At 38.5% G+C, this 27,754-nt stretch overlaps 1 protein-coding gene across 17 annotated transcripts in view; it reads right to left on the reverse strand.

Moving 5' to 3' along the window:
- R3HDM1 (R3H domain containing 1) overlaps nt 1-27,754 on the reverse strand; it is a 90,319-nt gene that overhangs the window by 19,312 nt on the left and 43,253 nt on the right. For 6 of the 17 annotated variants that reach the window (XM_054070744.1, XM_054070752.1, XM_054070740.1 and 3 more), the window contains exons 4-17: nt 27,020-27,061; nt 26,480-26,569; nt 21,014-21,128; nt 17,648-17,726; nt 16,168-16,227; nt 15,947-16,087; nt 13,348-13,456; nt 13,156-13,251; nt 11,745-11,782; nt 11,612-11,662; nt 11,246-11,472; nt 8,368-8,622; nt 5,025-5,179; nt 3,484-3,585 (exon numbers count right to left, since the gene is read on the reverse strand). In XM_054070744.1, coding sequence (XP_053926719.1) covers nt 3,484-3,585; nt 5,025-5,179; nt 8,368-8,622; nt 11,246-11,472; nt 11,612-11,662; nt 11,745-11,782; nt 13,156-13,251; nt 13,348-13,456; nt 15,947-16,087; nt 16,168-16,227; nt 17,648-17,726; nt 21,014-21,128; nt 26,480-26,569; nt 27,020-27,061 — 1,560 coding nt within the window. The remainder of the gene's footprint in view (nt 1-3,483; nt 3,586-5,024; nt 5,180-8,367; nt 8,623-11,245; nt 11,473-11,611; nt 11,663-11,744; nt 11,783-13,155; nt 13,252-13,347; nt 13,457-15,946; nt 16,088-16,167; nt 16,228-17,647; nt 17,727-21,013; nt 21,129-26,479; nt 26,570-27,019; nt 27,062-27,754) is intronic. The other 11 variants (XM_054070753.1, XM_054070743.1, XM_054070755.1 and 8 more) reach the window with 9 other exon arrangements.

The raw sequence follows: 27,754 nt of genomic DNA on the forward strand, positions 1-27,754 counted from the left end.
ATTCTCAAAAATGAAATCAGTATTTGTGTCACAGTTTCTGATTGGACTCCAAAGCTTGAGTGAAGACATCTAACCCCAGTTAAAACCAGTAGAAGGCATTAGCAAGAGCTTAAGTTAATGCGGTTTCAATCCTGAATAACAAGGTACATTCCCCCAGCCTGGCACTATAGTACATACAGGGATTCACTTCTTTAGCCCAAAATCAAGTAAGAGCTGTAAGAAATGCATTCCACTGGTTACCTACTACCTGCATTTTATGAACATCTGAAACTATGATGCTGCTTGCACTGAGAACTGCAGGAGTCCTGTGAAATTTGGAACTTCTGTTACTGTAACCCCAAACTCCTTTATAAGCAATTCAGCATCAAATTATCAGCATCCTGGAAATTAGAAACAATCAGTAGTATTGTGGGGTTTTTTGCTAAACAGGTAGATTTGGTTCATGCTTCAAAAGTGGACTCTCCAGATAGAGGAACATTAGAAATATCTGAAGGTCATTTGATTCTCTCTTAGATCATCTGGAAGGAGACAGGAGTTAATCAAGAGTAAATGCAAGCCCTGTCTTTTACTGATTAGCTATATTCACATTTATGATTAAATTTTCCAGTTCCTAGGCTAAAGGTACTCTTAATTACCACTGGAAACATGAAACTGCACCTAAAACTTTATTTAGAATACCTTTACAGCTTAAAAAGCCTTATTTTCATTAGATCAATAACCTACTTTCGCCTTCGGCATTCTGTTCTTTAATGACAACGCTCTTCCACATTGGATTTTACAGTCTGCCTTTCAGAAAACCTCATTTAGAGGGGAGATACCAATATTAAATGATGACTTAGTATCACCTCTAAAATGTCTGAAGGGTAAACCCAAGCAATTCACATTTATTTCTGTTACACTATGAATATGAGTGCATTCTGATGGGGTCAGTTTGTCCTGCAGTGGTACGCACAGTACAAGCATCATCAACCACAGAAACACGGTATTACCGATGAACGGATAAACCAGACTTTGCTGGTATCAAGTACAGATGTGTTCCGTTTAGATTATGAGCCAAGGCCATCAATCCTTTCACTATGTTACCTACATTACCATCCACAGGACTACATTTTTGAAACCGCCAGCACATTCACTATTTGAACACATTTCCTGAGTGTGAAATGCTTTGCAACTATTATAAAACTGAAAGGAGAGAGTGAAACTCCTTCAACAGCCCCTATGCATAGCCATGACTGTGACTCATAGAGCAGAGGGAGAGGATTCCCCCGCTCTGTTCTGCTCTTGGGAGACCCCCACCTGGAGCCCTGTGTTGAGGATTCCAGAACTGGACACAAGAAGAATACAGAACTGTTGGAATGGGTCCAGAGAAGGCTATGAAGATGATCAGAGGGCTGGAGAGAGTTGGAGTTGTTCACCTTGGAGAAGTGAAGGCTCCGAGGAGACCTGGTAGCAACCTTCCAGCACCTGAAGGGGCTACAGAAAAATTGGGGAGGGACTTTTTACAAGGGCCTGGAGTGGTAATATGAGGAGGAATGGCTTTAAATTGGAGAGGGACAAATTTAGACTAGACACAAGGAGAAATTTCTTCATAATGAGGGTGGTGAGGCACTGGCCCAGGTAGCACAGGGAAGTTGTGTCTGCCCCATCCCTAGAAGTGTTTAAGGCCCGGTTGGACAGGGACTTGGGCAGCCTGATCTGCTGGGAGGCGTCCCTGCCCATGGCAAGGGTTGGAACTGGATGGGCTTCAAGGTCCCTTCCAACCCAAACCATTCGAAGATTCTTTGATAGAGACACTTCAACTAGCTGCCACTGACAGCAATTTAGCCATTTGCTAAACTCACATGGGAAGCTCATGTTGGTTAATTAACCGTTCTCATTTCATTACTAAGGAGGTAATTTATAATGGCTGCAGTTCACATGCATTCAAACTCTAAAATAACATGAGAAACAACATTGCTAAAAAAACCCTCACCCTCCACGAAATGCAATTCCTTTTAGAGTTACATACCCAAAGTGCAGGCAACAGTTATAATACAGCTGTAATTATATCCAAGCTACTGAATTCAGATAAGTCTGTTATTAGAAGACAGCCCTGATTAATCTTGAAAACAACAAGAAAATAAAAACTCTGAATACATACTAAAATATCTATTGTACAACATTGTGGAAGGTTAACCTTGGCTGGCTGCCCAACAAGCACTGCATCTCTCCCATTCTTAGCAGCACCGGGGGAGAAAATAAGATAAAAAGCTCATAGGTTGAGGTAAGGACAGGGGAATCACTCACAAGTTACCATCATGGGCAAAACAACTTTGGGGAAGATTGATTTAATTTATTGCAAATTAATAACAGAGTAGGATAGTGAGAAATAAAATCAAAACTAAAATCAGCTTCCCCAAACCCCTCAGCTTCTTCCCAGGTTCAATCTCACTCCTAACTCCTCCCCAAGTGTCACAGGAGCCTGTGATGGGTTCATAGCACTTCATCTCTGCCTCTCTTTTCTCCTCACACTCTCCCACTCTAGCATGGGGGCCCTCCCATGGGATACAGATCTACATGAACTTCTCCAACATCGGTTCCTCTCACAGGTTGCAGTTCTTCAGGAACTGCTCCAGCGTGGGTCCCTTCCATGGCACATGGTTTTTCAGGAACACACTGCTCCCGTGGGGGTCCCCCATGGGACATCTCGGAGCCGCCTGAAATTGTCTCTGTTCAACATGGGGGCAGCTCTGGCTCTCTTCTCACATATACCCCACCTACAGCTTGCTTCCTTCCCCCAAAAGACTTCAAACACCCTGTCACATAAATACAACACAAACATGTATCCATTAGAGCATCAGAGCAGTTTAGGCAGTCGGGAAATATCAATTTTTGACCTGGACTCTAGTTCAGATTCTGCCTTATGTAACTCTTCTCCTTTACCAGGTTTCAGTTCTAATTTGTATTTGGGATTTTTTTGTCCATTTGCTTCATTTTTTAAACACAAAAGACATATTTCATTTCCAGCTTCCATTTACTAAACAAGGGATGCTAGCAGTGTTAAGAGTTCCAGGAAAGAGGCTAGAAAAAGGTAACTTCAAAAAAAACCAGCACAGCTAATCCTTCAAACGCACTAGCGTTCAGCAGAATAAAGACAACAAGAAAGGATGGGAAGAGGCTAATCCAGAGACATAAAGGGGTATAGACTGGCTAACAAACCAGCAGCATGGAAAAGCTGTTCCTTTACTAAATTTCTAATCTCTATTTACCCAAACAGAGATACATATAAATACAGCTTTAGTTCTATACATTTCTACTGAACTGTAAATAAACACACTAAAATCTGAGGAACTGTTTTCCCTCACTCAGATAATATTTTACGGTGACTAAAAGCCAGCCAGTCATTACATGAGTATCACACACCACTTACAAACAACCAAGCAAAGGTCAGCACCCACTAAAGATTAACCCATGCAGAGAAGAGATGAACAGAAGGTGTAATACCACAGAATATTGCTGCGTAGAGGAGACGGGCAGGAGCGGGGGCGGATAAGAGACTGCGGAGTACTGAACAGGCTGGGAAGAAGGCTGCAGAGGCCGCATAGGCTGAAGAAATAACAGGTTTATAAACAGTTAATATCAGAGTAAGAGAAGTGAAAACAAAGTCCAAGTCTTTTGTAACAGAATAAAGCAACTGCTCCATTATCAGAAAGAGTGGATACTACTATAAGCTAAAGATTGCAAAGAATTAAAACAAACGTAACTTGCAATATCTCAGTCTACAAGCAGAAATACATTTGCTTCATTTGTTACACATTATATCAGCTATAATTGCTTCTATTTAACATTTACTGTTTTTTCAGAGTTTTTTTTTTGAAATTATAAAGGCTACACATGCACTCAAAATAAAAGTTGTTTCAAAGCATCTAAAGACAGAATGGATTCACTACTAGGCCCAGATTAAAATGCATTACTTTCACTTATTCAGCAACAGTAAAATATGTTCTCTAGATTGTGGATATTTGAACATCAGAGAGGTGTCACTGCTGATAACATTTCAGGCTGTTATCAGCTCCAGTATCCACTGTGAGGGCAATCACAAAAGTAGTAAAGAATTTGTGACGAGAACTGCAAATACCACATACCCCTTCTGTAAACTAGACTGGGAGAAAGAGTAGAACTGAGCCTTTTTCAGAACAGACATCGCTACTGAGGCATGTGTGGGTACCCGGAACAGACAATTTAAGCCAGGGAAAGCAAACAAGGATAAAGGTTTAGATGAAGTTCTAGAAATAACTTTTTGATGACATTTCAAAATACTATAAGAGATCACAGCCAGTATCTCGGTGCCTGAAACAGCTGCTGAAAGACGTAGAACCCTCTCTTCTCCTGCCCATACACACTCTCTGCTTTTCTTTTGTTCTTCTGCAAGGGCTGAGGTCATCTTTGATCTTGCCTGCTTTACTGAATTCCTCTTGTACAGGATGAGACAGATAAAATACATCCTGTTATTCAGCATGCAGTTTTGTGAGTAAAGTAAGCCAAAGCACTACTGAAGAGGCGTTGATGTGTTCACGCTCTACCAGTCCTAAGCTACCTCTGTTGTGCCATCAGTACTGCTTGTGTGGTACAGCTCAAGAACTCATCTGGCTGAAAAATAACCTTTAGACAAGGGAACAAAGACTTCAGTTGGATTAACTCTCTTCCCAGATCACTCACTATATTACATGACTACAGCATGACTAGTGATGATGGCAGAACCTCTCTTCCAGAGCAATCGAGGTTTGGTATGTTCTTGATATTGTAACATTTTCATATTTAAATACCTTCTACATTTCTAAGGAAAGGCTACCTACCATGTTCTGTTATTAGCAGAACTGATAGTTTTGAGGACCAAGGGGAAAAAGTTCCAGTTACCCACATGTGGGCAGCTACTGCTTCTTAATTCAGGTTTCAACAGAAGCAACCTAGTGATCTCTTGTTACCAGACAGCAACGTGACAGCTTCAGTCACCAGTAGGAGCATCATATATTTGACATGTGCACCTGTGAGAGGAGCTGGTTAGCTGCTGGCTGCTGCTGAGGTGGTGCGGGAAGAGGTGGCTGTTGCGGAGGTCCAGGCACTTGGGTCCTAACAGGTTGCTGAGGCATAGGAGGATTGTACACAACTGGAGTGCCGTCAGGATTAAGGAATGGCTGGCCTGAAAAGTTGAAAGAGAAACACAACCAAATGACAGCCAGCTGCACCATAAAGACAAATGCTTTTACAGTAGGCAACATAAGTAACACCATAAACACTGAAAATAAGCGAAGTCATGCTGTTTTCTATGACAGGCTTACACCAAATCCCCACATCTATAATAGCAATGACTAAACAGGCCTCATTCAACAACATACATGCAGTTAAGAAAAAAAACATTCAAGGTAAACAAAATATACCCCAGCCTTTACTTAGTGAATACAGATACATATTTGCTGTAACCTGCTTGTCTTGAAAACTTGTTTTGAATGAACTGGATTGAAAAAGGCAGGAGTAATAAAGAAAAATACTACTACAAATATTATTTTAAGGATCTTTTAAGAAGACAGTTAAACGATTTTCCTTCAATCAGTTAGAACACCAATCAAAACACAGGAGAGCTTAAAGCCAAGTATTTAAATCATATATATAAAAAACCTAATTGCAATGGCACTCCCACAACTGCTAAGGACATTACTGGTAAAGGACTCTCTTCCCCTATTCAGGGATGAAGTGGCTTTCAAATGAAATAATGTACTACTCTTCCCCTGTTTATTAACTTGCAACTTCCATATTACAGCAGTGGACTAATGAAAGAGAATTAAACAAATAAACATCTTAAAAGTCAATTATAAACAAGCAAATTTGATTTTGTCTAAAATTTTTCATTTATTCTGGTCTTTGGGTTGGGAAAAATCAAAACAAGTGAAAGGAAGGACAGACTAGCTAGCAAGTACCAGTGTCTAGCTCCTTACTGACACGTGTCTTGCACTGGCTTATTTTCATGCTCAAGGTCCAACTACTGACGTAAATTTTTCTCTCCTCCAATAAGAATATTTTCTTGTTTGAGAGTCTTTCCAGAAAGGTAGAAACTGAGACTAAAGCCTCTCCACTCCATATGGGGTCCTGTCAAAGCAGATTAACGCTCCTACAGACCTCATCATCCTATCATATTTAGATGCAACTGGCCAACATAAAACTCTAAAAGTTACTGAAGAGAGGACTGAGGCAATCGATGCCAGAGAGACAGGAGGCATGAACAGTCTGTCTGGGTTCAATTTAGCTGAATGGATTTCTCTTTAATGCTCAAGGATTGGGAATATTTACGTAAACAGAGAGTCAGATTCTCTTATTTCCTTCTACCACTTTCTGGTAATCACTGGAGCTTAACTTGTTTCCTGCAGTGGCTGAAGTAGAACTAATTACCACCTCCAACTGCTGAGAGACTGACTCTGCTGACCTAAGGTCACGAGATCGGTCAAAAATGCTGAGACACTCATCCATGGTTTTCAACTCTGACTGTTACTTGGAACCATAAACCGAGATGAACAACTACAGAATATAATGATTCGAGTACATTAGTCCAAAGTTTATCTGAACCTAGATATTCCTTATTCTGGAAGTGTATTACATCTCCCATCAGGCACTCATTAGACAGTTACAATCTTCTGTCATGGAAGTCTATTAGTGACTGGTTTAAATACATTAAAAACGGATAAAACACTGGAAGAATACAATTTGAAAAACAAGCTAATTTTAATGAATATCAAACAGAGTCAGGTCTACAATTCTGCCTTTTCTGAGGGCCAGGACACTGTCTGATGAAAAAACTTCTCAATCCCATTTGTTTCTCTGCCTTTCCCTGTTGCTATGTGGAAGTCCTATCAATTCAACAGTGTAAATGGCCAGCATTACAGGAGGAAGAACGTGAAGCTAATGACATGCAAAATGCAGACAAACACATAACTGAAAGGAAGGGGACACAAGACCCACTATCTGTTTAATAAAAACCTTATCACGGTTTACATGAAATCACTTTTAAGCTCATGACACCATTTCAGGGCCTTGCAATACCTTTTCAGCTGTACAGGTTTTACTCTATTGGTTTTAACACAGTCGTGCTATAAACTTATAATATGAAGAGTGACAGCCTTCATATTTAACATAGAGCACAAAGTCCTTCAGTGTACAGAAACACTAAACTCACTTATGTTTAAAGCAAAACTTGTCCACTTATCGTATTTGTCTTCAGATACTCAACACACACCATGGAAAATTTGTGTATACTATGTACACCTATCACATTACAACTATTGACTTGGTTTTCCAGTTCTGTTGTCCAGACCCTAGATCTCAGATGGCAAGACATTCTCCTCCACATCCAACAGCTACCTATGACAATTAGATACCGCAGCTTGTCAGGTATAAGCGATTTTTGGCAGGGTTGCCTTAAACTTTCTGTTTATACAGTAAGGGATTTAAGAGAACCCCTATGCAGCATATCTGTATGCAAAATCATTAAATATAAAAATTTCATTTTGTTTACAACAGCAATTGATTTAAATTTCTCTTTTTCCTTAATGTATCTACTGCGGTGTTAAGCCCTTCAGTTATAGAATTTGCCTGGAGAATGCTAACTAGTCATTTCATCTAGACAGGCAGCCACACATCTCCTCGGATCCTCATTATGAAGCATCAATTTCCTACTACTTACTAAAAATATCAGTATTGGCCAATTATGTGAACACTGATTTAACCCTGTTTTAAACAGAAGTTTAAAAATCACATGTAATTTCCTGCTTTCTTTCATTTGCATTAAATCAGTGTCACAAGTACAAAGAAACAAGAATATGTTGCGACAAAACAAAGGATAATAAATTCCTTCAAGTCAAAATGAATACTTCTTCAGGCTCTCTCCCCTTGCCGAAACTGTTTTATACTAGCTGTGGAAAAGACTTCTCCCTCTCCCCAGAAAATCCAAAACCATTAATTTAAGTTGTTCTGTGTTCTGGATAATAAATCATAGGATTTTTATATTTTGTGCTCATTGCTCACTAGAAGTTTAAACAGAAATTAAAACTCTACTAGAGAATACCAAGAGTGGCCCAGTGGGAGATGTGGGTTGGAACTGGATGATCTTTAAGGTCCCTTCCAGCCCAAACCATTCAATGAAGTGAGTTTATTTATTCTTTTTATCCTAGAGTCATGCTTTCTTTTTAAATTAGGTGCATGGAACAAACACGAACACAGGAAAAAAAAAAAAAATTAAGAGAAAAGAAAAGACACTACTGACATTCAGTTTAAGTAACACTCGTGCATTTTTCTCCAAGTTCTCAATTGTAACAAAAACATCCACAAGCGTGTACCAACCTGTTTGAGGGTTGATCAGAACACTGCCAGGCGGTATGCCTGCCGCTTCCAAGGGAAGCAAAAAGAAGCTAGTGCTAGGAGGTGCCACTTGCCCGCTTATGCCACCATCAAAGGAGAGAGAGCTACTAGTGCTGACGGTTGGATAGACGGCAGGTGTGCCATGAGAAGGCTGGCTTAAAGCTGGCACTGGAAGAGGCTGCTGGGTATGAGAAAGAGAACCCGTGGATGACCCTACACTACTAGAAGACTCTGAACCTAGGAGAGGAGTAACGAGAAATTGTTTTTACCTAGAGACAGAAACATCATGCTCACAATACATACTTGTAAATGCCCACTCTTAAAAGCTCAGCGTTAAGTACATTATTAAACAGTGACTTTCTCAATGAACTCCCCCTTCATCTCCCCTGGAATACCATGACAGAATTCCTTCTGTGAACCAAGGGTCGGTTCGGCACTGCTTTGCACTGTAAAGTGAGGCTTCTGTACCTAGCTCTGATTTTCTGGACAGAAAATACACGCCTGCCCATATACACATGTGCTGGCACTCAGTTCATCCACAATTCACTTAAACAACTGGTCACTTACTCCAAACTGATGCATGCACTGTTATCAGTTAGATACACCGAAGTGATGAACGCACAGCCTACCAATACTGCACATGTGCAGGCTCTGTGGTAACGCATGGCACTTCAAATACACGTGCTCTGCGGAGCCTGCACATCAGCAATGACCATCATCTTCTTACTACTAGGTGTCAGATCTTCTCTTCACCTGCTGAACAAACTGCAGAATAATAAAACCCCTTAACTACTTTTTTTCCCCCTCCTCTGACCATTTTCAGGCTGAAATCAAGAACATAGCTAGAAAAAATTATGTAATAGGGTAGCTTTAGCCTTGCTTTATGCAACAATTCAAAGTTCAAAGTGAATATGAAATAGCTGATTGAAAGCAATAATAATTTTAAAGATATGAATGACAATAAACACTGCAAGGCAGTGGAGAACCAGACCCTGAGCTTTCTGAAAGCCAACGCATGCAGCTCAAAGCGATATTCCCAAAGTCCAACGGTCTGTAGAACTGCACTGTTCCTAAATCATTGTATACCTAAAGCATACTTTTCATTAGGTCTTTGCTATGATACTTGCAGTATTTGGAGGTAGAATACAATGGTTTTAAATTTAAGACCTCTTTGTTAGCAGCCTCTATACAATCTAGAAGAGAAAGCAAGACTCAAAAAGGGCTGTGACCTTCGTGGTTCTTCATAAAATTTCTTATCGTAATCCTTCTACTTGTGTGTAGGAAAATGTAAGACAGCTTGAAACATCTGCTATGACTATTGCTAATTGAAGTGAAATACAAAGCCATTAATTGTGAACTGCGCAAAAGAGCACAGCCCAGCTCTCTAAATTCATCTTCACCTGACCAGAGTTACTTTGAATACATCTGTTTACAAGTGTATCCACTTCTAGATTATGTAGAGAAATTAGGCTCAAGCCATCACAATTAAAGCAAATCACACCCTTGATCAAAACGAACAAACAAATCCAACCTCAACACATGCAAAAGCACCACAACCTGTAATTGCAGTGAAGCGGCAACTAGAACTCTCCAAATGCCACAAGTTTCCAGTGAAATTTTAAGAATCCTTTTATGTTCTTGCAATTTAGAAGTTACAGATTTCTAGAATATATTTTATATACACGCTATTGTTAGGTTCTGGCTTCTTCTCAAGCTGTGCCAAATAGTATTACTACACAGCTAAATGAAAAAGCTCAATAAGATGGCACAATTTTATAGCATATGCAAAAGTAACTTGGAATGTAGTTTTTTATACAAGTACACAACGAACAAACAGAATTTGTAACTGGTTTGCTGCATTAAGATGCAGGAGTGTGGTGCTATACCTATGAGCTAGTGGTGGTTTAAGGGAAAGCAAAAATGTTCAACAGGTCCTCATTAGAAACAAGTTTCATAAAGATCAAAGCCAAGTGTAACACAGGCAAGTAATAATAATAATAATAACAACAACAACAACAATAATCATCTTTGTTACAGTTCTACTTCAAATTCTGAAGTAGCACATCTGTAATCCCACCGAGGTATCGCAAGCCTCAGTTTGCCACAACCAACATTATCTACTGGATCAAATTATGTTGGCATTTGGAATACAATTATTTACTAAATTTCTTTTTTGACCAACAGAAGATTTCTATCCATATTTTCTGTGATTTTTGTTTTGACATTAACTACAAGTTAACATACCTGTGAAACCCAGGCTCTTATAAAATGAGCCTTTTCCCCCATCCATTCCGCATCTTAAAATTAAACAGTACACTTGGTTCCACTGATCTGGTTTTTCAGCAGTCTAAAAGTTTTTAAGCCATATTAACTTAAATTTAACAATGACATTGAAAGTTAACACAACAAATAGTTGTAACTAATAAATCTCAGGCTTTAATTCTGTTTTTTTCCTAGTTATAAGGACAGCATAGTTTCCTAAGAGGGCACAACGTAACTTTGCCACACTGGAACTGAAGAACTACGCTGTAAGTTTTTATTTTGAATAAAGTACAGAAGTTCATAGAGGTTTCCAAATACTTTGTATAAGATGAAATGCATATGAGCTTAAAACCATCTATAACACTTTAAAATTCTACTTCTACAGTCAGAAGTCTGGAATTTGTTACCTGAATCCTAGCTCTCCAGGGCAGCTGAGCACCACAGGCTAGGTCTGTAGTCATGCTACGTGTGCGGCACCCACTGTATCCAGAAGGAGCTGCGTGCACGGAGCACCTACGAGACCGAGGCCTCTACAATACACACCCATCAAGTATCTGACCAGCTACGTAGCTATGCATTTGCACAGATTTTAACATACCTGTCTTGGAGAGCCTGCCTGTACTTTTGCTGCTTCCAGAGCTATCTCCTCTTGTCAGAACTGAGATCCCACTGAAGCTGCTGGCTTTCGTTACAGCCGGCTTCAGATTGCGGAGGGAGCTGTCGGAGTCGGTGCTGCTCCAGGGACGGGGTTCACAATACTTCAGCTCATTCTCAGTACTGCTCTGATGGCTGTTGGCTGAGGTCCCTGATGTTTCCTTATTGATTCTGTAAGTTATAAACTAAACTTTTAGCACAAGCATCAATTACAAAATAAGGAAAAAGAAAAAGAAAAAAAAGAAAGAAAAGATGAAATGCATGCAGAATACTTTGGGATCTATTTTTTTTTAAAGAAAGCATCAAATACCTAAGTATCTGTCGTCTTTGTTGGGTACTATTAGTTTCTTCCTCCTGGATTCTGTTGACATTTTAATAAGATAGCTTAATATTTATTCAAGGAACAGGAAAATGAAACAGAATTAAACTGCAAATTTTCTTACCTTTTATCAGTGAAATAATTCTCTTGGGAATACAGGGACTGAGGGGCAGAGAAGTGTAGAAATTAATACAAATGGCATCTAGAACCCCTACAACAGTGTAGTAACAAAACATGCTGCAATTTGGAGTCTTTTCTGTTACACACAGACTTTTACACCATCCTCTTTATATTAAGCTGCCTGAAAACTTAACCTCCCTGGTGCATACGGGGAAATAAAGGACAATATAAAAAGGCCCGTCTGCAGAAAATAAAAGTTAGCATTAGAATAGTTAAAATGCTGACCATTTTGTTCAGATCGGTATTTTATTTAAGTTACAACTCTTCCCTTGGGCCTTTGCTCCCTATGTAAGTTCCTGCTAACATGACTTCACAAGGCTTTTAACACCACCTAAGCTGCCCTGCCCTCGGCTTGGAAGTGTGAAATAGATGATGACACTGGCTACTGTAATGACTGTACTGAATTCTTTGGGTACAAGTACACATATGCTAAAAAGTAAGACAGAATACACAATCAAAAAGACTACTGATAACTTCATCATGTTGCCTGCCCCTGACCATGACTTTAACATTTAGATTCTAAGGGTACCATACATGGTAAATGAGTAAAAGAAAGGAAAAGGTAATTTTATATCCAAAATACTATTCTTTTTCAAGGTGAACAAAAGCTGCCTTTTGGAAAATATTTGGATAGAGCAAATAATCCTCTCGGAGCTCATAACTGTTCTTCAGAACAAGAATCTGGTTTTGGAAGTGCAAGAGCTACAGATAAATGTCAGAAAAAGTGGATTATTAGAAGTAACACTATTTTGTTATGACATATTTGTTCTGTTTTGCTCTATTTAGTCAATCACTACTTGTGATTGAATTACAGTTTGCAATGCTGTCCTGCTTTATAACTCCAGTCAAGAGACTAGATTTCTCAATTTGTCTGAAATTTCACATATAGGAATTCAAATGATTATACTGTGACTACTCATAAGATGTGTTTGATGTAGACACAAGTGAGAAAAAATGTTTTGGTTTTTAGTTTCATTTTTTCTAATTGTTTTTGTTTTTTAAATAACCATTGCTCTGAGTAATAACTGAAATGATTGCAGTACCGAAACTCTGTAACTTGAATTTCAAATAATGAGGCAAAATAATGCATTAAAAAAGGTAATGCTAGACAACACATCAAAACAACTCTTGAAGGCTGCTTGATTTTCGTACAGTACTGATTAGAGAAAACAAAATTTCTCAGTAAAATCAGTATGATTGAAAACCCACTCAGGTCACGGTCATGATTCTTATCTGCTCAGTACCATTCAGATATAGAAAGTGTCCTGGAAGAAGTATCTTAACAAAAGCCACATGTGTATGTATGAGCGTGAAGTATTCATACAAAACACTGTAAGATTTTCTTTGATACATACATCTTGTGCAAATATTCTTTCTCTAGCTCTCTGATATTCTTCTTCACGTTCTTCTATGGATTTACTTCTTCTGTCATCTTTTAATCGTATTCTCATCTAAATTAAGTGATACAGTGTCAACTTCTACAGGAAAATAGTATAAACACACAGTCCAATACAGCAAGTGGAAGGAAGTAATCCATATGTATTTACCTGGTTGTCATCTTTGTCTAAACTAGAGTTATCTCTTTTAAGGATGTACCGCTTCTGGAAATCATCACTCTTCTCATCCTTTATATGCTCACAAAACTTTTGATCAGGTCTATGAAAAGTTGTTAGAAAGAAAAAAATTATGGTTTTGTAAACATTTACTACACACAGTGGAACAAACTGAAATACACTCAAGATTAATGCTAAATATATTTAACATTCTAACTGAAGCGATAGATTTTGGTTCTCCAAAAACCTAAGATGAAGTGTACCCCTGACAAGTCCTGTTCCTGATGTACAACAAACCTGCTTTTAAAATCTCTTCCTCCATCAAAGCTTTTACTTGAATTTCCAATTAAGGTAGCAAGCAAACCACATGCCCTTGGGGAATCAGAAGTGCTCTCGAATCCAGACTGGTGCCATGCAATGGATACTGGGCATGCGTGGAAGTGAAGATAGGTGCTTTCTGCTAGAGTTGCAATACCTCTGAATTCAGTTCAAGGGAAAACAGAAGAGGAGAAGATAGAGGAGAAAGCACTGAAACTTAGAAATTTCTAAAACGAAGTTAAGTAGCAATAAAGCAAGAGAAGAAGAACAGTATAATGCAGGCAAGCAAGAGCTTCACAAGATCACAGCAAAAGGAAGAAGCAACAGATTATATATACTGCTTTGGTATTTCATCTACTTTGTGAAAGAAAATGAGATTTTGCAAACCCTTGTTATTAAAAATAGAAATCGAGTACATAAAAAATAAAACTACTGCCATCATAAGAGAAGTCATCAGGCAATCAGGAAAAAAATTTGCCTAATAAAAGGCAAAACATAGATAAACTCTTTTCTGTTTCTTTATTCATTACCCACACATGTGTATGAATCTGATCTTTTTCTGCAAAACAGCCAGGCCTAACTATCAGTTACTGGATGCCCAAAAATAATTAGCAGGCATTTCAGAGAACCTTTAGACTGTCTTACCTCTTTCTTTTAAAGGTCCCTGAATTTACTGCCCTGCAATCACCAACTTCCCACTCCACTGAGACGTCCCAGTATGCACTGGGTTGTTCATGTCAGTAACATCACTGATCGGCGATGGAGCCGGGAATCTGCCTATGAGGAAAAGGTAAGTTTGGGTTTATTCAACATGGAGCAGACCTCCAAGGTTTTCTTTCTAAATTCTTATTTTATATCCAAAGCGATTTAAAATAAGAATATTGAAAACATTAAGAATCTTAACGTCTGCAGGTTAGATGAAATGCCTGCTAATTAGAAACTACACCTAGAGGGGGCTTCCAGAGGCCATTAGCTAATTAAATACAGTGTAGGAAAAATAACAGTCTTAAAACTGAAGAAATAATCTTTTAATAGTTCTTAATCCACATTTGAAGTGCTAGACTAAACCTTGAGTCGAAGGATGCTGTCAGATGCAGATTTTTAGATGTATGGCTTTGTAAGTCAATTTAGACAGAGAATGCCTAGCCAAAGCAAACCAACGTACGTGAATACATAAGTTGTTTAACATATACTTAGGCTATAATTTTTCTAGAAACTTTTGAGCAAGAAACTGTTTACTGGAGTGAAAGTTTGGTGTAGTATATTATTTCAGCTCTACTGACTATAAAATTAGGGTGGATAGTTAGACTTTGTTCTTCCAAACCTATGGAGAGTCCAGAGACTGAGATTACGATGCAGGAGCTGCCGACTCCTATTTTCACATTTAAATCAGAGAGTACTTAAAAGAAAAAAAACCAAAACAAAAAACCAAACTCCACAATACAATTAATAGCAGTGTCAGGCAAATGCTTTATGTTAAAACTAGAAACTAGGTGACATAAATATACCAACATATTAGTCCTTTGTCTTTCTGAGGAAGAAAGAGGAGACAAAGCGCAGAGGACAGAAAGAACAGGTGGGTCCTTTCAATGAATATGTCAGCTATGCAAGGACTTTGGAGCTGCTGTGGCCCCGGCACTAATTTTTTTTTGTAGTATGGATTTGCCTAGTGGTTTCTCCAAGAACTCCCCAGCCTGCAGAGTAAAGTGGCCATGACCCATTAACCTGGTTGGCACTCCCACCGATGAGACGTCTGCCTTCCTTGCTATGTTTATTTTGTAGGACCATATAAGATCTGTATGCAACATCATTCTAACAAGAGACTTAAACGCCAGAATTTTCCTAGATTTTTACAGCACAAACCCCAACTTTGTGCGTGTCTTTTCCCCTTCCTCCATCACATCAGAAATGATGTGTTGTGTTCTAAGTTAAGGTCTAGCTCTTTTTTCCAAAAGTGTACTTTGAACAGGCAAACTGTTGATACGAATTCTTATCTCATGGAAATAAAGATTGCAATGCACGTCTGTGAGAAAAGCAACAAAAATTCTTAATTTACAAATAACACCTTTTTTCCCCAAAGATCTAAACATGAAACAAGTTGCATTATTACACAGCATTGGAACATGAACAATAAAGATCTCACAACTCCTCCTTGCTGCACAGTTCCCAAAGAGCAGACAGTCCCCTGCTGCTAGAGACGCAGCACCATCGCAGAATATATCCCAGGTGTTAAAACTAGGCAACAAAAAGGTTTTTTGAGATGTTTTACACTTACATTCTTGTATTGCTAGTTTTATTTACTATGACTGACTTCCCACTCTGGTCCACATTGTGCTCTAATCCAAAGTAAGCAGCTACCCTGTGCAACAGCATTCTATGGTAAGATGTCATTGGGGGAAACTTTTTTCTTGGAATTCTGGAAAAAAGGAATAGTAGCTTTATTAAATAACAGGAATACGCTTGAATTCTTTTTTCCTATAAGAGTACAGTACTTACTCATTATTACCAATGAAATCTAAAATTTCCTGTTCTAATTTCAGCAGCATCATTCTGTCCCTGAAAATAAAAACACAGCAGCTCACATATGAGACACTCCAATAACTGCAGCTGTACTCATCTTAAGAATACAAAGACAAGATCTGCAATCAAGGGATGATGGCAGACTGTAAATAAGACCACGAGGTGTCAAATGCAGTCTTTTTAGGACAAAATATTCACTTCTCATTAAGACATGTTTTATTGTTCCTCCCCCAATGAAATATTCTGTTCTCATCTCAGAAACCAAAATACAAAGATCCTCCAAGTAATCTGTCCCCACAGGCTCAACAGAAAGGGCAATCGTTGAGAAGACTCAGGAAGGAAAGGCAGCAACTAGCTCGTTTCTTGTAGGTTAGCAGGGGTAGCAAGATTTGCAGAAACCTCTGGATAATGAAGCACACCATGGCATCACTGGAAGTGCCAGAGTACCAAGAACAGCAGGAACTACAACAACATGCCAACAACCAAGGGGTTCAAAATAGACACACTGATGCATGATGAGATATTAAAAGAATATGAAAAAGCTAAAGCTCAAGGTGACAGAAACAAACATTATCATTAAACATGCTTCTACTAGTTCAAATAAATCATTAACATGTAATAAAACAAACTGTGGCACAGTTCATAATTTGTGCACATTGGATAACTAAGCTTCACAGTTACCCTGTGTGTAAACACACAGCAGACTCCCACCTACCATTCCTTTTTTTCATTGGGATGCTTTATAACTACAACTAGGAACAAGGTAAGAGTCTAGCAGAGGCCTGTGCTTTCTGATTTTACTCTATAGGACAGAATGGAGTTGGCCCTTTATTGTAGCTCCTACATTTTTTATCTAATAAAATGGAATCCTAATAAATGATCACATTGGAAAACATAACTACTATATGAATGAATAGCTTTTGTGGCGGCAGCAGCACAATTCTACTAAGTTAATCTCCTGCTGCTAACAAATGATGGACTTGAATTAGGTCAGATTTGGTTCCTGATATGCAGAGTGAAGATGTATATCTCAACTACGGTTATATGGTACAGCTTATGAACAGTTCCTTTGGCTATAAATTCAGTGCAAAGCAGATTAAAATAAGAGAAGGCAGTTTGGTTGAACAAGCAGATGCTAAAAGAGTACAAGTTTTAGAGACAGTCTTAGAGTGCCTTCAGGGAAGAGAACTGCACACAGACAGAACTCATTATTTGCCTATTTAACATTAAAAGCATTTAAACCATTTCAAAGTTCTGAACCTGCGTTCATGTAACACACAAATTACAGTGTATTGGTGTTTCAGACTGCCTGCACAACAAAACCTCATCCAAAATAACTGACAGCGTGAGACATTTAAGATGGGGAAAAAAAACTCCACAAAAAAAAGCCAGGTGGTGTGACACCTCAGGCAACAATAAGAAAGAAGAATAGAAAGTTGACATGACTGATGCTTACCTGGGATTGTTTCTTAACGTATTTACTAAAAATTCATGAAGATCTATTCCAGTGGAATCTGTATACTCTTGGCTGGAATCTAAGGGTGAGGGGGAAGAGAGCAAAATTACACTTTGAAAACACATTAATACTATTTTTCCAACTATTTTTGAACATAATATTTATGGAGGAATACTATAGAATTATTAGACATGTTATTCCCCAAATTACACACTTGCAGTTTCCAGGGAAAAAGCTCCCAAGTTGAAAACAAAACAGAAAACCCAACATCATCACCCCTTCAATCCTCTAATTCCTGTGTAACACAAGCAAAAGCTTTGGTAACACTGTCAGTCTATTAACAAACTGCTATATATTTTGAAGCAGTAGATCAGCTTGTAACACCTCCCCTACAAAGAGAAGCTAAGAGAGTTGGGGTTGTTCAGCCTGGAGAAGACTCCAAGGAGACCGTATTGCAGCCTTTCAATACTTAAAGGGGCCTTATAAGACAGACAGGGGAAAATATTTTAGCAGGGCCTGCAGCAATAGGACAAGGGGGAACGATTTTAAACTAAAAGAGAAGTTTAGACTACATATTAGGAAGAAAGGCTGGCACAGGTTGCCCAGAAAAGTGGATGCCCCATCCCCAGAAAGATTCAATGTCAGGTTGGATGGGGCTTTGAGCAACCTGATCGAATTGAAGATGTCCCTGCTCACTGCAGGGGGCTGGACTGGATGACCTTCATGGTCCCTTCCAACCCAAATCACTCTATGATTCTATGATCACCTTGAGCCACCCGACTTCCATCAACTTTTCAAGTTCCCTCAATATACCACGCTGTATTCTTGTATATATGCTTCTGAGGGACAGTAGCAGATCTATAGGACTACCGGATGGTGCCTGAAGAAATATTGTAATCCAGAATGTAGCAGCTGAACCTACACAAATGTTATTTTGTATTATTAAAAATCCTTGTTCTGTTGAGCTTCCAGGACATAAGGTTCAGAAGTCTTCAAAAAAGTCTGGTTTCAGTGAAACAAAGTATCCTCAGATACCTTTTGTGCCCTAAAATCACTGAGAGAAATCATGTAACACCAAATCCCCCCTTACATAAGCACCTTCCAGAGTTCCAAATCTTATAAGTGAGTCAGTGCTGTTCTAACCACCTTTTTTGGAACTAGATTTCTTCCAAAAACTACTTACATGTTAACCACCAAGTCCCATGTTTGGCACAGCCCAAACTTACGCCTAGGTCCTAGCTGTCCCAGTTTTTTTTGTGGTCAGTATGGAGAGTCGTCATTGCAAATTAGGTTCTGTTGGCAGTGCGAGGGCTACTAAACAAAGTAGGGCAGGATTCGGTAGAAAAAGAATCTACGCAGGCTTTTTCATTAGAAGCAACAGTGTTGGCAGAGCAGCCTCTGGGCACAGCAGGAAACTGGGTGACCAAAACATCCAGGTCTTCAAACATGCCACCTCAGTGTCTCCTGGAGAGAATCCACGCACACCTCAGGACAGGGAATCTCTAGTTCCATAAAGAATGACGGTGAGTCCCTTCGTCTGCAGACTGTGTCATGCTATTGATCCTGCCTATATATTATTCAAAGACTATAAATTAAACTAAGCTAGTTTGACCATTTACGGTTTGGGGTTACTTTTGGCTGGGGCGAGGGGGAGACAGGAGGGTAAGCTTGGTAAAACAACTAAAACTGAAAAATTATTTACTTTAATTTTTTTTAATTTGCAAGTGAGCAATAATGTCATTGTAATTATTAGAAGACTGTATTATTAGAAGATGCTTAAATTCCATCATTTTCTATTTTAGCACAGCCTAAATCGAGAAATAATTGACTTCCAGGAGAGATACTGGGTGAATTTAAACCAGCTACCTCTACTCTAGGCATTTTCTCACTTTGTTTTCAACTACTTATCATTACCAAACATGCAGGGCATTTTGTTCTAGGGGTAGGGTTTGGTGGTGTTTGGGGGGGGATTTTTTTTGTGTTTTGAGTTTTTTATTGGTTTGGGTTTTATTTCCTTTTAAAATTTAGAAGGTGGGCATGTACTTCAAAAGCTGAATAAGAGCCCTGAAACAACGCCCTAGTTTAAGGCATCATTTCAAAAGACTGAGATTTATAAATGCAGTCAAATTCTCCATCCCAGTGTTTTTTAATCTCACAAATACCTGGCTGCCAGCTGGGACAAGATACACTGATGTCACACAAGGAAGTCCTTATGGAAATGAAGGACACAAGTGCTACCTGTCTCAAAAAGAACTCTAGCTTTAAAGATATTTCCTATGTGCTGGTCAGTCTAAGACGTTTAGATGAACATTCTGGATCCTTTACTTAAAGTAAGAGCTGTACAAAGATTTGCCAGGTTAAATGCATGAAATCTTCCACCTCCTGGAGGCATTGGGAAACACGGATAGAGACAGGCTTGCATCATTAATTTTGCGGCTCTATTCTGGGTTAAAATAAAGGATTTTCAGCAGATAGAAAAGATTCAATCCAGAATGCAGGTGTATTCAATTGAAAACAATGTTTGTAATTATGTAGTTCCATCTTGTTCCAAAGCTTTATAAAAAATTCTAGATACTATCAAAAGTAAAATAAATAAATAAATAAACAAGAACTGAATTTTGTTGAATAAAGGTCAGAAAAAGTAAAAAGACAGCTGTCATTCTCATTTAACTTTCACAAGATCTAGAACAACGAAGTCTGGGAAAAAAGCTAACAACTTCTACTGACTAGTAACGTCAGTTTTCTGAAGATCACTTGGATACAACTGAAGCAACACAATTGCTCTTATGCTGATCTGCATAGCTACACAGGCAAGAAAGGAAAAGCATTTTGGAGTACAGGTGTTGGATGAAGCCTCGAGAGCCTCAGACCAATTCCTTCCGCAGCTCAAAGATGTCTGATCTACTTGCTTCATTTGCTAAATCAAGAATAATGTTTATGCAACGATGTCCCGGAAGCAAACTGCATTTTCTAGCCTGGAGAAAACAAGGCTCCAGGGGATACCTTCCAGTACCTTCAAGGGTGCCTGCAGGAAAGCTGGAGAGGGGCTCTTTATCAGAGGGTATAGGGATAGGGCAAGGGGTAACCATTTTAAGCTGAAAGAGGGGAGGACTTGGATTAGGTACTAAGAAGAAATGTTCTGCTGTGAGGGTGGTGAGACACTGGAACAGGTTTGCCAGAGAAATTGTGAATGTACCATTCCTGGAAGTGTTCAAGACCAGAATGGATGAGACTTTGAGCAACCTGATCCAGTGGGAGCTGTCCCTGCCCATGGCAAGGGGATTGGAACTGGATGACCTTTAAGGTCCCTTCCAATCCAAACTATTCTGTGATTGTGATTTAAAAGCATAATAACAGATAGCAAACCTCTTGATAACATTTTTCTGGACAGTTTATCACTGGATTTTTCCTTTTCTGTTTCATCTTTTGCAGGCTTTTCTTCTTTTTCAAAAGACTGTGACAACTGGATCTGAATTTTCTCCTGTCAAAAGGAAAAATCAGTCATCATGGAAATAATTTCAATGAATACCTGCAGAAGAACTGTTTTGTACTACATTACTTGCAAAATAAAGAAGTAATAAGGAAAATACTGGTCTTGATATTCTTTCTGATCCCACATGTACATTACCCAACCACAAAATGCAAATATTCATCAGCAAATCAAAACTATAAAGACACAGAAATTGCCATATACCTTTTAGAATTTGCACACACTTCACTGAACGCTCTTTTAATCAATCTGAAGTACCTTATTTGATACACACATGAAAACATCCCAGATGTATAAATTTCATACAGCTTCTAATTTCTTAAGTAATGCATCACCCATAACGTTCCCCCACATTCTTCACAGTTCTTAAAAAGCTTCAAGTTTCAGTTTTGTTTATACAAAGAAGAAAAAGAACCCCAAACATTTCAATTTAAGCCAGACCAGCATTCTCAGACCCACAAAGTATGGTAATATTTACAATACATCAAGGCAATTTTTGTAATGACTTACTGCCAGCAAGGATTAGATGCTCAACTTCCTGTATATTTTGACAGTCGCGTTGTGTGCGATCATCTCAAAATCCATGTTTTTATAAAAGTAGGTGAACTATCATAAAGCCTGTTTCCCAAATACAGTAAAAGAGCTTCCCTTTGAAATTACAGTGACATAACAGTTCCCTAACAGTGGAAGGCTGTGATTTGTTTTCCATGCTTTTACACTCTTTCACAAGATAATGAAGGACTAACGTATTTAAGATAGGAAAACTAGAGGATATAGTGCAAAATGGAAACACCATGTGCCTGAATAACTCCATGAGAAGTAGCAAAGTCCTGTAAGAGCAAGACACCCCCATTAACTTTTATCTTGGACTCTCTCAAACGTCAGTTTTGCTCTCCTAGATGCCAACTGAGTTGATGCTGTCACCCCCCACCAGAGAACATCTCATCTTCTCCAACCCAAAGAACCTACCCTCACCCATTCTTGCTTTTCACTCTTCTGTCCTGCACCTAATCCTTTCCCACGCAAGTCCTAATTCTTCCATCAGACATGTTCTTACCTGTATCCAGGTACCTGCTCTACGCTTCCAGTTCATTCCACAGATCTCACTCATGTAAGCTGGCCAGAGCCAAACATAGCCAGGATTCACCAAGACTAACAACTCTTTCTCATGCAAAGGCATCCTTGCACAACTTGTAGGAATGCTCCTCCCAGGTTACACTGCTCCCACACCAAACTGCTCGCTCTCCCTCCCTTGCTCCCTTCAGAGCTGGGCTATGAGAACTTAATACTCATGAGGTTAGTATTAAAAACTAGTTTCAATACACAATTCTGGAGTAACAACTGTTTCAAATGGAAAAAAACCCAAAAAACTAGCTGATAGTTTTATCAGCTCTTTCATTAAGATTTTTCCCCACATGAAATGTTTTAATTAAACTTATTAATTCATATACATCCAGCAAAAGAGCACTGCAAGTGTGAAGACGTCAACTTTTATGAGATTATCCATACTCAACCATCATCAATGACCAATAATGAACTTTTGTACTATTCTTTCCTACTCTTGAGAATTCACTTGGCTAGAAACCTTACAGAGTCCTAACCAAATATTTGCGTTCCTCATCTCGTAAACCTGAATATAACTCAAATGAGAAATTTATCCGCCACTTCCAAGTGCATTACTCCTAGCGCTTGCCTAGCACCTGCATAACCATTATCTGAAAAATAAAGGAATAAACATAGTTTGTCTTATTAAGAAATTAATTTGGACTTGGATCCATTATTATTCTCCATTTTACAACAGAACTCCATAAAACTATCAGTTAATTAAGGAAATTTTCATAGTCTGATTTTCCTTCACTGGAAAATTGATTGACTACATACTCTAAACTCATCAAAAAGAAAAACACGCAGCAACAGTTTATTCAAAGCATTTCAGCAAGTAATCATTTTCATACTTCTTTCCCCAACAAGAGCTGAAAAAGGAACAAGCCATCTGAACAGCCAGTTCTTCTACTACCACCAGTTCTACTTTGAAGCGTGATACAACAGAACTGTGCAAAGGGCACTTTCTTGTGACTTCATGCTATAAAAACTGTAACATCTAATTAAATATGACCTACTTGACTGGAAAGCTGCCTAAAAATCTTTCGGCTTCTATTCCCTGACATTCTTTCAATCCCACCCTGTTCATAGTGGGTCTCTGCTGGCATCCCAATTTAACAGACCCTTTGCTGTAACATGGATCATCCATCCGAAGTCTTCATTGTAACAAAAGAAATCGTCACCAAATTCCAATTAAACAAGAAAAAGCAAAACAAAATGCAAATCCTACCTCCAACCATCAAAAATTAATAAATTACTTCAGCTTAAAAGACTCAAAAAAAGGGAGAAGCCAGGAAACATTACGATATTACTCCAAGACCCTGCATCCTGGGCTCTTGGCTTTCTACCAGCGACCTCCGAACCCAACAATCACCTGAAATTACACAAGTCGGTACAAATTAACACTACAGGCTCTGGTCTTCTCCCTCTGCCCTCCATCCCTCACCTCTCCCTTTGGGTTGTTTATTTTGCTAAAGAGGAAAAAAAGTTCAGTCTTTTGAAGGTTTATATACTTGTTACCCATAATATTAACTGTTATTCATATGAACACATCCCTTTCTTAAAAAGACCTGAAACAGATCATCCTTTGCTGGTGTCTGTACTTCAAATTACAGCATACAGAATCAGAACCAACCCAGTACCTAATATTTAAACAAAGTATGACAAGAGAATAAAGAGTTAGTGTATTTACAAAGATAAGAGATCAGTTACATTCTTTCTCCTGCAAAAAAACTTGATAAGCTTGTATTTTCTCAGCACCTTTTAGTGAAGGGTTGTCAGTGCTTTTTAACCATTAAGGTTTAAAATTTGTGGGTTCTTACCTAAGTTTCTCAGTAAGGAACGGTATTTTTTTTTCCATGTTGCAATTGCTCAAGAATACATAAACAAATACATCAGCAAATAAACTGATCTGCTTGAGACAATTCAGCTGGTCTGTCAATCTCTTCCATTATCGCCTTCGGAGAAGCAGCTCACAGTGGCCGCAGTGACTTGCAAAGTGACTTTCACACCTGCACATGCCCTTAAGTTCTACCCTACTAAGAGCGTGTACACACTAGTGTGGAAGGTGTGACTGATACAGTCACAGGCAAGACTTATACCGAGCTCACACCAGTTCCCTGCTAAGTATATTTTTCATCCTATCAAGGCTAACACTTTCTAGTCATTAAAAATTGAGATTCTTCAAACATTATCAGCAATCTTACCCTGAATTTTATTCTTCCTAACTCTTAAAATCCATTTTAAGTATGAACAAAAAACCTGGAAGCCCTTTTTCAGCTGCAGTTTCAAATACAAAAGCGCAGTGACTTTCCCAGCGATCACAGAGGTTATTCTCACGCTGACAGAGGGCTGTGCAAGACAGTCTCTCACCTCACCCAACCACTGAGCCTCCCTCACTCCCCAAGCACTATTAATGCTGACAGTGCTTCAAAGCATGGGGCAGAAGGTGCTTACAGAAGAACCCTTCCACGCCATCATTATTTTCTTTAGGAAAAAGCAAAATGGGTGAAGAAATTGCCTGCACAATTTGTGAGAGAGGGTCACGGAAAACCTGTGCCCCACAGGACGGGCGCTCAAGCATCAGAATTTGTAACAGATAACTGCTTTAAACTCCTCTTCTCAATAGGCATTTCTGCACTCTACAGGGAAAAATTAAATCTGTTCTCTCTATCATTTGCATAGCTATTCGGATTCGTAAGCCATTTTTTCTAGGCAACCATTTCTAAAGAAAACTTGCAGCTAGATTTAATTTTGTTTCTTAATACACGATTTGGTTTATAGTATTTCTTTAGAACAGATTATCACACAATTCAATTCATTCTCAGGAACTGGCCTTTACACCTCTCCTATCACTGCAATAATTCCTTTCAAGAACCACCTTGCAGCGTGCATCTAAGGACAGATTCCCAAAGGACACTGGCAGCCAGGGTCACTTGCAGAGAATGCTTATGAGAAATGTCTAATTGTGCTGGAGGCTTTTAAGATCCTAACATTTTCTGTGTTTGAAATATACTGTGGATGAGCATATATGAGGATTCTCTCTTTCTGTAATTCAACAGCAACTGAAAAAGCTAAAGCCTACTGCTTCAGAAAAAACAACTAAGCCTGAACTAGATCTCGGCAGCAATTCTTGGATTTTATGCAAATGATTACAACAGATCTAAATCACTGTAAATAGCATTAACTTTTCTATTGCCATTTAATCTCTTACTCTGCAGTCAATACCAATTTAAGACTTAGCTTCTCATCAAATCAGCAGGCCCAGTTTCAAAATTGCTCTAGTCAGCTCTTCAAATATTGGTGTATTAGTGAATGAGGGCAAAAAATACCATTTTCTCAGTTTTTCTCCCCCCAAAAAAACAACTAGATACTTTGAGTTTCAATTTTACAACATTTCGATTAGTTTGACAAATACCTACATAAGTTCTCAACCTCCTCCTCTCCCCAAAACGCTATTCCCACTTCCCCAAGCCCCCTTACACACTGTAGAGTTCCTCCTGCTCACTAAGTAAAGTGAGACTTCACAACAAGACACTTTAGAAGCTTTTCAAATAACAGCAAAATAAGTCACAGCATGCTTTATGAATAAGCTCATCTCACTGAGGACCATCTCAGTTTTGTTAAGAGAGAAAAATGACCACTAAGAAAAGCATTTTGATGTCCCTTGTTCATATGCAGTACTAAATCATAACAGCATTTTGCTCTAAAAACAGCCAGTATGAAGAAAAAGGCAAGAAAGCTAGATTTGGTTTTAAATTCTCCAGAGTATCTTTCCATATTTTCTCCAGCATTTAGGAACTTCTTCAAGTGTGTCATATCATTTTATGAGAGTAGTTTTAAGACATACTTCAGGCAAATGTTAATAGAACTACCAGCAATTGTGACTAATATCCAGGAATTCAGTTAAAAAAACTTATAACAGTTCATAATTCTTTCTTTAATAAATAATGCTGCCTATTACCCATAAATTTTTCTGTCTTACTGATGGCAGACAAGACTGAAGCAGTTTAGGATTGCCTCAAGTGCTCTGTAACACTAGAAAGTTAAAACAAGCAACAAACCGCTCTTCCTGTTTCCCAGGTATCAACCATTACAGTTCAGAAAAACAAAGCAGCAAATTCTCTGTCTGATATTACTATCACATGGTGTCTGTGTGTTCAAAGAGTACCCCAAATATTTGCTTTTGAATAATAAGCAACTTCAAATGGTTTCAGAAACGTCAGTAATGTGATTTTTACCTGGAGGTCCTGTGATATTTCAGCTGTGGGAGGTGGTGGATATTCTTCACATACAGCAAGGCTCCGAACTAACTTTAACTTTGTGTTTGACTGAAGGAAAGTATGTAAAATTAAAAACTATGGCTTATAAAAAAAAATTATATAAATATACCATAAGCCGTTATTTTTCCATTCATTTTATGCAAAACAAAATGGCTGAAAACGGCATTTTTAATATTTTTAATAGAATAATTAATTTCCTCTAGGAGGAAACTATCCAAGCAATTGCAGCTTTTGAAGGCACTGTCAGCACAACAGAGCACAGCTAATGAAAAGTAAATAAAATTTTTGGAAAAGTGCTTCTCTCTATAACAATAAAAAGCCACCAAAAATATAAAGGCAAACCACAAAAGCAGACAACTAGGCAAGACAAAAATCCAACAGAATAAACCAAAGCTTCAATGCCAAAAAAATAAAACTAAAGGCACTTTTCACAAAGTAACAAAGCTTCATCAAGCATGAAGGGCTTCCTTAGCATGCCAGCACACAAGTCTACTGTACCTTCGACCTTTTTGCTGTCTGTCCAAAAGACTGCACTGGCCGCTGAATGATAGGCACAACAGAAAGGTTTATATTAAACTTAATAGTACAATTTTATTAAGGCAGAAGTCTGTATAAGAGAAAGCTTCAACAGTTATTACTGACATGAGGGGTCAAAATCTGTGAAAGGCACAGCAGGTGGTTTTGGCTGAAGGATTTATATGTTCTCCCGTTTTCATTGTGCTTGTCCTTGATTTCTCTTCTTCATTTATCAACAATAGATATGACAGGAATTCAACAGGAAGCAAGCATTATACTTGTGCAGTAAATTCAATCAGTTTACTCTCTCAGCCAGCTCCTACATTCTAAATTCTCATGTCCTAATTTCCTTGCCCACATGACATGCTTTTCTAAGTTTTTCTCCTATTTCTGAAACCTAGCCAGAAAAATGACATGGAAAAGAAAAAAAAAAAAAATCCCAAACCCCAAACTATTGCCTCTACAGAGGAACAGATGATGACCTGTCACAAACAGGTTAAAACACATAGGCTTTTTCTTTCATCTTAAAGGCTACAGAAGTGGACTATTAAATGGTCAATGCTTTTTCTTTATTTTAGTAACTTACTGGGCATTAATATGTTCTTTTCCCAGATGCCTTATTCTATTACTATTGTTTCACTTAAATATATTACCAGAATTTTGCTACAGCATGTATGACTAAAAGGTACATATGAATCAACGAAAGCATTTAACATT

This window comes from Cuculus canorus, chromosome 6 (assembly GCF_017976375.1).
Source record: "Cuculus canorus isolate bCucCan1 chromosome 6, bCucCan1.pri, whole genome shotgun sequence".
NCBI lineage: Eukaryota > Metazoa > Chordata > Aves > Cuculiformes > Cuculidae > Cuculus > Cuculus canorus.